Source organism: Wasmannia auropunctata, unplaced genomic scaffold, assembly GCF_000956235.1.
Source record: "Wasmannia auropunctata unplaced genomic scaffold, wasmannia.A_1.0 LD336060.1, whole genome shotgun sequence".
Classification (NCBI taxonomy): domain Eukaryota; kingdom Metazoa; phylum Arthropoda; class Insecta; order Hymenoptera; family Formicidae; genus Wasmannia; species Wasmannia auropunctata.
The window spans coordinates 1,258,763-1,271,713 of record NW_012026830.1 but is presented as its reverse complement, the minus strand read 5'-3'; the positions used below and the strand labels follow the sequence as shown (position 1 = coordinate 1,271,713).

Below are 12,951 nucleotides of genomic sequence, written 5' to 3'. Positions count from 1 at the left end.
AAAGCGATTGCGCAACAATATCTACTAATCTCTCATTTCTTTATTTTAAGATATTAATTATCGTGTAGAATCAAGTCCAAAAATATCTTTACACCGACGAACTAAATGAAGGTGCTATGAATTACTCAGAGAACCGTCTACGACAAGATGGCCGGCCTAAGGGCTAATGAGTCTAAAACACGCGAATCTACTAAAAAGGGAATAAAGTCTAACACAGGGTGACAATGCGTCTCTCTCTTTCTCTCTTCTCTTTTGCTCGCAAGCTCGCCGGAAACACTCAAGCTGAAGAACGAGGGTGTTCGGATCGCAAAGTTGGTCTTGTTAGGCCTGCAAAAGGGGATTCCGCTCAACCAACCGTGCCAGCCTTAAGGGCCCTTACTCCACCAGAGGCACGCTTCGTTTCTCGATTGATTCTTTATTTTACAATCGCCGTGGCCCCCGCAAAGGACAACGAATACACGAGGCCGGCGCGACGCGGCGCGTTACGGTCGCAGGACACGCTCCCCGTTCGTGACCCTTCCGTCTGCCAATTTCCGGTCGCCCCATGTCATCGTTTTCCACGTCGCCTATTCGTCTCCGGTGATTCTACCTATCGGACGTTGCGTGATGCAATAGTAGTCAAAGCGTTTGTAATAACTTGAATTCTAAAATGAACAGATCCCTCGGAGGCATTTTTGTTTTCCATTAAACGTAAATTAAGAGCTTTATTAATGTTTCTTCTTTCTCTACCGTCTGCTTTTTCTTTCGCTTGCATTGAAACCGTTTACACATTTACAATTAATTACAATAATTTTGACAGATATAATATATAGGGTGGATACTAAGTAATGCAAAAGATTTTAAAGAGTGATTTCTCATACAAATTCAAGACAAAAATTTCATATATCCAAAACGGCATAATTTCAAAAATATAGAGTGTAACAATTGAGAAAATAGATACATCTTAAATATGTAATATTTCCTCGAAATGCACACATGCATACATGGCTTAAATTGAAAATCTAATGTTCGTCTCTCGTTACTCATCGCGTAATTCATTCCAATCTTCTTTCTTCTCGCTCGCAGTAATCACCTATTTCCGTTCGATTTGCAGAAGGAGGAGGCTCTACCGAGTCTTCCGGTTCCGGACCTCGAGACGACCTTGCAGAAATACCTGGCGCAGGTCGAAGCCATCACGCCGAACCACCTGGAAAGAACTCGGAGCTTGGTACGAGCCTTCCTCTCGGGTCCCGGACCGAAACTCCAGCAACGTCTCCTGGAACGTAGGCAAAAGACGACCAACTGGGTGAGTAATCAATTTCACACACGAACGTCAATAGTCGCATTGTCGCGAGACAAGTTCTAACGGAACTTTAATGCGGAAAATAAGTGGAAATGTGTCTTTATCCGCTGGATTAAAGATTTTCATTCGCCTCAGGAGAAAATTGCGTTTAGATTATGCCATTCTGAGTCACGTTACTTCGCTTGGATTTACGGAACTTCGTTTGTAAGCCGTCAACGTACCGAGACCTTGTCTACTTCTCTATTCCGTAAAGATCGCCGAGAAAACATCGAGTCTGCCGGAAAGTCGAGTCAGACGACGACTTATAAATCCGTAATACAGCCGTCGCGCGTCGCTTTAAAACGAGGGTCTGTCCCGTCGCGAAAAGGAAGACGAGGAAGAAAGGAAAAAAAAAAGGAAAGTCGCGGTGTGTGTGTCACGGTCATGGGGATCGAGCGGTAGAGAGATCCTCTCCGGCTCGTCTAAGTGGCACAACACCATTTTCGTTTCAAGCCCGCGGTGCCTCGGGAGAATTTGCTCCTACACAGGGTGTTCGCCTGTGCGATCGATCGCGATATCTCTGCGAGGATGAGAGATCGGTGCGCATGTAGGACAAATTAAAATAGAAGGAACGAAGAATTTTGAGAATCTAAACATAGACTTTGAGAGGAAATAAAATCTTACGTGACCTCTCGCACACATGTAGATGGATAAATTCTTTTTATATAAATTCTATTTTATTTCAAAATTAGAAAGGGTAAGAAGCAAATTATCGATTAAAACTTTTCATTTGCCTACATAAATTTATTTAAAAATAATGCTTAACATTACCTATACATAAGATCCGGAATAAAAGAATGCATTCCAGGAAAGAAATAAAATTGATATAGATACGAGCTTTGCTTCTATGCCCCAATCTATTGGACAATATCTTACTTAAATTCTGTCACTGGAGAGGTTCTCATTCTTCGGCAAGAATCACCGTTCTGCGCATTAAACGTGCGAATAAGTAAACACCCCGTATATTCCGAGCGAGCTCCTGGAGAGGCCCGGAGACGGAGTCGAGTAGTCCGCACGCGAGAGCTTCCCCCCGTGACTTTTGCCGTTCCCCCTCATCCCGGTACGGTCGTTCCCGTGGGATTCCCGGTTCGATGCATGCGCCGGCTATAAGCCGCGCCTCGCACCCCCTCGTTGCGGCCCGCAAGCCCCCCCGTGGCACATAAATAAATAAATAAATGGATTTACGCGAGGGCCCCGGCGCCCTCCCGCCACCCCGCGCATCGCTCCGCTCTTGCTACGCACCGGTGAAAGGGGATGGACGTAAGGGTCGCCCGGACTGTACCCGGAACAATGCAAATATTGCCCGAGGAATGAGGACGAGGAGGAGGGTGACACAGTCGGAGTCACGTTGTACGTATAAAGCGATTGTCGAGCAAAGAGACACCAATAACCGATGACTATATATATATGCAAATAACGTTCCGCGCCGCGGATTTCGAATTTGGATTTACAGACTGGAAATTCGTTTACGTTACGACGAGGATTCGTTAGCGCGCGTCAAAAAGGTACCGCATGCTGGAATACATCGGATAAACGCGGCAGAAGCCGTGTGCAGCGTATACCTATTCTATTCTCGGTATAAAATAACTTTGTAGATGGGGGGACAAGAGAAGCGCGTCACGGATTTACATTCTATATATATAGGTGTCGAGAAGAGACGAGGTACGGCGATCAAATATTTACGGACAACGTTACGCTTTACTTGACTCCGGGATAGCGGATACAAATGTATTTATTTTTGCATTTTTCAGCAAAAAAAAATTGTATTCGACCTAAAGTATCTCCACACGAAGTTTACGAAGGATTTACTGGTGGGTTCTGCAAAATTTCCGAGATGAAACGAAACGCGACAATCACGATATCAGGACGAGAATTATGAGTATAAGTTTGATACGCTTTATTCGAGCAATTGGATTTCTATTTCTGCAAGATTTCCATCGTTATAAAATTTGTCTCGTATAAAATATCTCTATCACTCGTAATATATCCAAACGTAATAAAATAATAAAGTACGAAAAATAAAGTACAAATGTCTCCGTTTGAACTTTAATTCGTCCGAAAATTTTCTTCTCTCATTAGAATATCTTTCTAATATGGCTTTTAACGGATTCCTCTTTGTCATATTTCTCACATAAATTTCCTCGAGCGCTCTGCGTAATAGTACATCCGTTACGAGGCAGATTAATTCACCGCAATTTTATCTCCGAGGAATACATTTATCGCGCGGCGCGATAATGCCTCCCTCTCTTCTCCGCCATTCAGCGATCTTCCACAGAAGCGCCTTATTTCTTACCACTCCGGGAATAGTCTGTCCTCCTCTTTCTGCTCCTTCTCTCTCATGTAATTTTTCTAATTTAGCCGAACGGCCATTCAGCATCGAGAGCGGGAGGCGCACGAGGCTCGGCATCGCACAATCGTCGGTCCGGGTTTTCGATTTGCCGGCATACATCCGGAAATACATTTTCGTTTCTCGTTTCTTTAAGGGTCGACCTCTCGCACTCTCGCACCCCCTCCTCCCCTCTCTGCCCTCCAGCGCCGCCCCGAGCGAAGTGTCGCGAGAAAAGCCAGACATGAAAGCAATTTTCTCGCCAGCGGCGGCTGTCGCACGAATTGCCGCCGCTCCTTCCGATTCTCGCTTTCCCTTTCTCGCTATCTCTATCATTCATCTGATCGATGGGAATGCCCGGCCGCATTATCCGGTTACGCGTTTCGAGATGACGCGACGGTCTTGTAAAAGCGAGCGCCGGTCAATTGAGGGGCTCGCCGACGAAGGTATTCGATCTCTCCGGAGGTAAAATTAGGTTGGTCCTGTACATACATTAAGATTTATAAGGAGAAATTTCGAATGCGATTCCGCATTATTAGACGTGTCTTTGACTTCAGATCGCGATAACTTAATTACGCCCACCTGGGATAAATCTTCATCATCCCTTCAGCCCGCGCGGCATCCCCTTTAAAAACCCGGATATTTTTTCCCGCGTTTGTTTTCTCCGATGATGACAGTCGCCGACTTCGCGGGGTGAGAAAGGTATATATAAAAGCGTCGCGTGGAGCACAGGGGTGGCCGAGAGCCTAAAACCTCGGGTCGGGTTGTGCGCCTCTGTTGCTGGTCGTTTCGGGCACGTCGCGGGCGAGTCGCGATGGCGACGGTAAGCTAATATTACGGTGCCCCGCGGCGAACTGGAAAATCTCATTGGGGCCTCCATTATTCATCCGCAAGCCCGGGACCCCCCCTTCGTTCGTTCGTTCGTTCGTTCGTTCGTTCGTTCGTTCGTTCAGTCCGTCTGTCCATTCGTGTGCTTCATAGTTTCCGCGGTGATAAATTCAATTCGAATTACAAACGCCCGGAATTAATCCCCTCCCCCCCTCTCCGTCCTCCTTTCACTGTCACACTCGACCTTTCTCGCGCGTTCTCCTCATCCACAGTTCACAGCCGACGCGACGGGGCTCGACGGGGACGATGCGATTAAACACCTCGTGACTTTACCGGAATGAGTCCGTCCGTGAATTTGCAGAGATCTTCCGGGAAGTAACTTTGCATCTCGTTTCCGACGCGAAATTCTATATTCTCTTGCAAAGCTTGCGAGATAAGTGCCTCGCCATTATCTTTCGAAATAGACATTCTTTTTGAAGATATAGTTCCTTTTTAAAAGTAAAATACGTATTAGATCCAGAATGTGCAAAGTACAAACGAATTTGCGTGTTGTTACAGTAAAAATATCGCAATCTCGCTGTTACATGTCATTTAATTTCTGTCTCTGAAAATTGACTTGCCAAGAAGCTCTTTATTCTGAATGTTTATATCTCAACAAAAATTGACAATGCTCCGATTTTTTTTTATTGAGAAGAAGTCCGCATCAAATTGACCGAAGATCTTTAAGAAATAATGCAATAGAAGTGAAACAGTCTGACAAGCGCGGCACAAATTACTGCAAAAATTCAGAAGATAAAGAAACATTTTTTCTGAAAAAATGTTTTGTAATTTTTTTAGCAAAATTTTATACATATTACTAAATAGTTTATTGCAATTGCTACATCTTGACAATATCTGCAGTAAGTATAATACCGTTCCAGGTACGTACATACACATTTAAATGCGCGTGCGAAAGTAACGCTGTCGCCCGCCGCGACAAAACGATTAAAGTAGATGTGTCCTCCTTCGTACAAGAGGAAGGAATAAGCGGATAGGATGGAAGCAGGTGGATACCGTCCAGAAATATCGTGAGCACGTGCAAATGGCCGCGTGTCGGGGCTCAGGAGAGATCTTCTTCTGCGGGGAACCGACAATGTCTCATCCCCCGCGAGGAGCACGGGAAAGGAGTGAAGTACGAAAAGGAGAAGCGATAAACTTTTATGGCCGTAAGCTCTCACTTGCCCGGACGGTCGTGTCTGCTCGCGAGCATCCGAAACTTGGGCGAGAAATATAATTTCATTCCTACGCTCGTGAAATTGTTGCGGAGGAAAATGCATGTACCAACGAACAGAATAAGATATTATTTAATGCCTCGGGGATATTTGCGGAATAAATATTGGGGAATGATTAAAAAATAAGAAATTATAGAGAGAAGGAAAATCTTTTCCAAATTTGCTTTACTGTCGTTCAAAAAAACATCGTGCAAAGAGAATTAGTGAAGAGCTTCTCAAAATGTCGAATAAAAAAAGTCGAATTGGGAACAAATCCACTGCGCTCGTAAATGTCATTTTAAACAATTCTTAAATATTTTAAGAAAGAATTACAAAACGTCTGTCGAAATCTTTTTAATTTCATAAATGCATTTTTTATTTGAAGTTCAGATAAGTAAATACAGTAACGTGTAATCACTCGATTCACGTGAAAACTCAACGGTAACGTAAAGAGAAGACTACTGATTCGACAAACTCTGTGCAAGTATTTGTTACATCCACTTTCCGCGTATAAGAGATCGCGGAATTGCTGTCAAACTGAACAACCGGGAAGAAAGGAAACTTTTTCCAGGGGAAACGTACGGGAAAGAGAGAAAACCGGCTGATCCCGCGAAGCCGAGCGTTTACCGTAACGAGTGGATCGAAAGCTAAACCGAGCCGGCGCTTTTTCGAAAGGGGGATGTCCCTGTCCCAAAGTACGTAACTTTTCTTATGAATCCCTGCGGACAGGAGAGAAAACGCGGGCGGTGAACGAGGGTGGCCGTTTTACTCCGCGCGATCCACCGAGCGCGCCGGGATGAGAAAAGGGACTCGCCTCGCGTAAAAAGAAAATATTTCTCGTCGACACGCAAGAAGAAACGATACAAAGGATCCTAGTTGCGCTTCCTTCCTACACCTTCTTTTCGCTTCTCTTTTTCTCTATTTTGGGTCTCGCTTCAAGGACCTTTCGGTGCGGCAGGCGATAAAGTTGATGCCTCAACTAAATCGATATACCACCGGGATGTATGTTCTTTTTTCCGTACCTCGTATACCTTTATGGCAGCCTATTTGCACGATCTTTTTCTTTTACGCGGGACGCGTCTTGTCCCCTTCCCTCTCCGAGGACCTTCGATCTCAATTAGATCGTATACGTGATGTAGTGCTTTAGTTTTCGTTAATTAATCGGTAGGTACTATAGTGGACGTTAATATACATAAAGTAAAAAATTGTGAAAAATTATTTAGTAGTCAAATTTATAAAAAAAATATGACTATTAATTTAGCGTCAGCAGAAATTCGCGGTATCATAGTTATCCCATTAACGCTATACTACCGTTATTGCTTTTAGACAAGCCGAAGTATTTTATTTGCAGCGAACATTAATTTAAAGGCGTAAATGTGAACGTGAGTAAGAAAACAAAATTATTGCCTATGTTCCGCGTTATCGAGGGGGGTTCGAAAGGATTAAGGATATTTTCACGCTTTCGAGCCGTTCAAGTATCGACGATGCTCGAGGTTGAGCGTGATTACCGGCACGCAATCTTGCGTTGTAAACCGCGACAGATAAATATACAGGGTGTTGAAGAACTACGGCACCTTTTTTCATCTCGTACGCAATTAAATTGTTAATTGAATTATTTCGAGTTGAGCCAATTGAGTTTTAAACGCGTAAATAAGATGATGAAATCTTAAGCGTTTACATGTAGCTTATTTTAAGTAAATTTTATTTGTTGAATAAAATTTATTATCATACATTCTTAATTACTGAAATTTGATATTGAAGCTTTTACGTCAAAAATCACACAATGTGATGTTTTACGGAGCTATGGTTTACGGCTATTTGATAGGCAAATTCCTTGAAAATTCGTTAAGCGGCAATGAAGTGAAAGTACGCAACTTTCGATACATCCCGTATATGCCGGACGGTAATATACGCGGCATTGCGTCTTCATAAATAGCTGCTGGCTTGACACGTTCGAAGAAGATAAGCACATACACGTGTCACGCTTTAAAGACGCGATGACGCGACCCGCGGCAAGATTGTGCCTCTCTTGCGATTCTCGTGCCCATCATGCCATCAGATATGATCCGCAGATATTATCCCGTTTAAATTAAAAGATAAATTATACTTGCCGGTGATTTTATTCGTCGAGAGTCCTGATGCTAATTAACAGGTACTGATTTGATTAAAATCATATATATCTTTAGAAATTATCTTCAATTTATTATTGAGAAAATAGCTGAAGAGAGAAAAGAATGGTCAAAATATCTGAATATTATTCAATATTCCGCATGTCATAAAGAGATTATTACTTTGTATAAAGAGATATAAAAGGTGCAAAAACAACATCTCAGGAAGATAAAGAAGTTGAATCGAACGAATTATAAATTACTCGTTTGATCTAAGTAACTCGCATCTCGTAAGTTAATGGATCTAAAAATACGAAAGAGATGCCCGACGTGGGATGACCCGTGTCCGCGAACAATCGCACATATCCCTCGGACGACGGTGTCATGGCATCGGCACTTGCTAGCCACTTGGCGTAATCTTGGCAATTTAAATGTTTGTCCCCGGCACGCAGGTCCGCTACACCGGGGATCGCGTATCGCTCGGCTTAGGGACGCGCCGGTAATCCCTTGTTGAAACAGTGCTAAGCCCTTACGGATTGTCTGCGGGATCGCTACGACGAATACGGCCTATCCGAAGGGGTGGCGCACCCCTTATCCGATGTTTTCGCTCTCGCGGTTTGTCCTGCTCGCCTCGCCTTTTACTGCTGCTCGTTAACCGCGCTTCACACGCGGTGATGTTCTTCACCGAAGTCTGTTCATTCTAGTTCAACTTCGCAATAGAATTTTTTTTTTTTCGTTCGAGAATTAGTTGCGAAAGTCTGTTCGCAATCAGTGCTCGGCGAGACGCATTGTACCACAAAGTCTTTACAGTTTTATTCTCCTACTTTTTTCCTCCTCGAGTCTCGAGGAAACGACAGAGCATAAAATGGGAACGAAGCGACATGAACGACCGGCGGACACAAAACGAGTGCCATTCGCGAAATTGGCATATCGCCGATACACCCGATACGCGGTGGGATAAATCGCTCCTGCGCGAACGAAGGATGCACGAAGCCAATTTCACCCGGGGGAGATTCACGACGCGCGATGGACGTAGTAATGCCCGGCAAAGGCGAATGGCTCAATGATCCCCAAAAAAATCCGCAACTAATTCGAAAGGAAATAATGCAAAGCACGGCGCTGATTCCAAAGAGATTTAGAGCTGTTATTTGTTTCGTGAATTCATGCGTTATGTATTAAAAATATGTGTTTTTTGTGTGCATACGTTAACAATTTATTTAATAAAAATTTTACAATAGAATCCCAGCTGGTGATTTTATAAATTTAATACTCCAAAAATGTGAATTATAAGTTGGGAGAATTAATAGTTTATCAAATATTTTATTTAAACGCGTAAACAAGAATATACGAGTTCAAAATTGATCGATCAAGTTCGTAAAATTTCGACTTAAATTACTTAAATTAGAAAGAGTCTAACGTATGCGAGAATTGCATATAATATTCCTTCCGATGCAAAACAGTTTGCGGAAACTGACGTATATTAGATAAGCCGAGTGCAAATTAGTTGCACACGTAAAACGTCTTAGATACTTCAACGATAGCCTCGCTGCCGTTTCCGGGGGAGCTGATTAGTCGAGAAAATCGTTCTTTACTCAAAAGAGCATTCGTCATCCTCTCACGCCTCCTCTTATACTCCAGGAGCACTTAAGAGCGCAAATATTTATGGTATCTTCCAGTCTCGAGCGAAAAACAAAACCCTCCTTACGCGTAGGAGAAGACGAACACGAGGAGGAAGAGACGAATTCGTCTCTTCCTCTCTTCCTCTTGCTTCTTTTCTCTCTCTCTCTCTCTCTCTCTCTCTCTCTCTTTCTCATCGAGTAGATATACCCCGTGGGATTAACCTTTAATTCTATCCCGTCTCGACAGCCCCTTTTTCGTCCTTGAAGAAGGGTCCTCGGCGTGCGTATCAAATGCTCTCGACATGGGCCAGGAACAAGACCGAAATGAAATTTTCGAAATGGCTTGACGAGCGGCTTGGCTTACTTGGGATTGGCTGCCTTTGCCACGTGCCGCTCAAAAGGATATTACGAGTCTAAAAGAGGGATATAAGACAGTATCTGTTTTAAACGCGAAATATAATTTTAGACGATGGCATTTGTGTTTACGATTGCAATAGGAAACTATTTTAAAGCAGCTTGGCAAAAAGATAGATAGATTGTTTGTATGAAGAATTGAACTGAATGAATTGAACTATTAATAAATGCGCGCATATAAAAGAACACAATTATAGAAGCTGAGAGGGATACTTTTTTTAAAAGCGTATATGATTTATTGTGGCTAATTTACCACTGATAGCTTGAACTTTCAGAGATTACGATCTAAAGTCAATTTAAAAATTCGTAATCACGCGACGCGGGGGACGACTTGTACGAAAACGCAGTCGGGGAAATCGTTCGTCGGGCGTGTACATGCAAGAAGGGACGTACGGCGGCAGGGCAGCAGACGCCAGGTGGATCGATCGGCAGGTTGCTTACGGCGGCGGTCCATAAACCTTCGCGAGAGCCACCGGCGCCACACGGGGTCTCCTTCTGCCCTTAGCCGGCGAAAGGAAGGAAACTTGGCGCGCGCGTGTGTAACGTAACGCGCGCGCGGAGAGGTTTGCAGGCGGGCGTTGTTTAATTCGTTCGCACACGTATAGCAACATCCTTCCGCGGCGTTGCGGCGATGATGGACTACTTTCGAAATCTCTCTCCCCCCCCTCTCTCTCTCTCTCTTTCTCTCGTGGCGGATGGTAATTAAATACCCGATGAACGCCTTTGGGAAAATTCAGACTCGCGTAACGCAACACGTTAGAATTCAGAAAAGAGTCAGCCGTCACTTACTTTCACGCGGGGCAGCGCGACGTCGAGTTAGATAGAACGGACTCGGCTCTCTCGTCGAGGAAACATCGGAGTTGCACCAAGTTGCGACATTGTTGGAACAGTTTTGACAGGTTTAATTTTCGAGAAACGGCGGAAAAGGGTAGAACGTGCGGGATTTTATTTTGCACAGATATACATATATAGTTCCTACGCGAGAAGAGGAAATCCGGAACTTATCGCATTATCGTCTGCAGATATAAATAATTGCATACAATAATTAGTAGCATTAATCGAGTATTGAGAAAGAAAATTTTGGATTTACTTGAAAACTGTTATTTACTTAGATCACACTGTTCGTTTTCTTGGATTATCAAACTTGTAACGTACAGCATTAGGATGAAATCTCTTGCTGCATCTTGAGAGGGGAAATGTGATAATTGTATCCAAAGTAATAATAGTATACGTATCCAAAGTCACTCTCCAAGTCAGTTTCCGAAGCTCTCCGTTCCGTCTGGCGAAACTATATATACGCGGAAACATTATTCCGTCGACGACTGAAATGCGAAGACGCGTGCTATCGTCCACGGGGGAGGTGAAGGAACGAGGGATTGACCCCGAGCGTGAGTGGAGTAGTTTCGGCATGGCGCGATGCGCGCGAGGTGCAGGGCTCGGCGCGGCGTTCTCGCAGAGAGGTGTCCTCGGCGGTGACGATGAGAGTGCGCAGAATCCGGGGTAACGATTGCAGGCAGGAGTGCTACACACCGGAGAGGCGGCCATAGCGCCACGCAGGTAAGGCGAGGTAAGGCTCCCAATTTGGGTCACCGCGACCTCGTCCCAAAGGCCGGACTCGCTAGAGGTTACGACCCGCTTTAAAGAGCCGGATCGATTCGCATCGACCGACCTGCAGCAGCCGCGGCCACTTTTATTTCCGGCGTGATTTCGGATCGAAGATCAGCCTTGCCTGCAGCATCACGAATCTCCGGCCGCACACGGCAGCGAGATAACACCGGGGACGTGCGAGACTCGTCCTGCGAACATTTCCCGACGCGTCTTCGGACGAGTATCTCTCCGAGTGTGCCCCCGTGTCTCGTGTTACTCGAGCCAACAAAAGCCGGAATCGAGTCGACGTATATATCCGATGTCCGAGGAATTTTGCTTCGTTCTTCATTTATGCTGACGCTGACGTATATGATTCTTATATCGTGTTCTCTCAGAATGATACCTCCACGCTCGCGGCATACATTTTCCGAGTTACGTACATACATCCGACATTCCTGCGGCATTGCCTGTTGTGCAAAATCGATGCGTCTCCTCACGAGGCAAAATGCAAATGAAGAACAAGATAATAGAAGATAGCTTGAAAGGAAATCTAAATTTCCGAACACTTCTCTAACTCAAAAAACGTTGAATTTTTTTCAGTACCTGTCAGTGATTTGGCGTAATACGAACAAAATAATATGATCCTTATTGTGAGAGAATATTAATCGTAAAAATCATAATACATCGAATAAGAAAGCCATTAAAAGGAAAACCCGCGAAACTCGGGGCGACGGCGAAACTTACAGATCTCACCGAGTTTACGGAGATCTGCGAACGGGAGAGCCCGTCCCTGAATCCGCAAAGCGTATAACTAAAAGCCCCAACTACACCCCGCAGGGGTTTCCCCCGCGCATTTTTTCTCTTCCTTGCGTGGAAAGAAATGAAGCACAGTGAAGGGAGAAAGAGGAAATTAATTCAAGATTTTTCAAGACTCCCCCCCCCCCCCGTCTCTGAGATTGAGAACGTACGCTTAGTTAATCCTCGTAGTCGCGAGGAACTTCGTAATCCCCTTTTCCTCGTGGATCAGCGGATCCCACGTGCACGCGTGTATCCATCGAAGTCTCCTCGTCGAGGTCTCCGCAATCCGGCTTCCTATTTCTACACGGCCGGGATCGATTCCGCCTGGCTTTCATCTCTCTGCGAGCGCAGGATGCCCATGAATCTTCCATGACAAATCGCTACTGGGGAAAAACGTTTCCGTCAATAATATTGTTAACAATTCGAGACAGATTGGGATTGTCAGAAATTTATTTGCATTAAAAGGATTACTCAGTTAAAAAAATTATTTACGTCGTAAACGAAATTCTTTTTTAAAACCGCAATTATCGCTGGTAATTGTCTTTCTGTAAGGAATCAGAAAATTGGTCTCTACAATTTGTTACTTTTCACCTACTTCGACTATTCGAAGCTTCGAAGTTAACTTCGACCTTTCGAAGTTTCAAAAAATACGTTGGTGCAAATAATAAATTTACAAGTAAAATTTACAAATATTTTAAAT

At 44.2% G+C, this 12,951-nt stretch overlaps 1 protein-coding gene across 1 annotated transcript in view; it reads left to right on the top strand.

Annotated features, from left to right (window-relative positions):
• Positions 1 to 12,951, top strand: part of LOC105450609 (choline O-acetyltransferase) — a 90,393-nt gene that overhangs the window by 46,943 nt on the left and 30,499 nt on the right. The window contains exon 4 of the mRNA XM_011690543.1: positions 1,094 to 1,285. Coding sequence (XP_011688845.1) covers positions 1,094 to 1,285 — 192 coding nt within the window. The remainder of the gene's footprint in view (positions 1 to 1,093; positions 1,286 to 12,951) is intronic.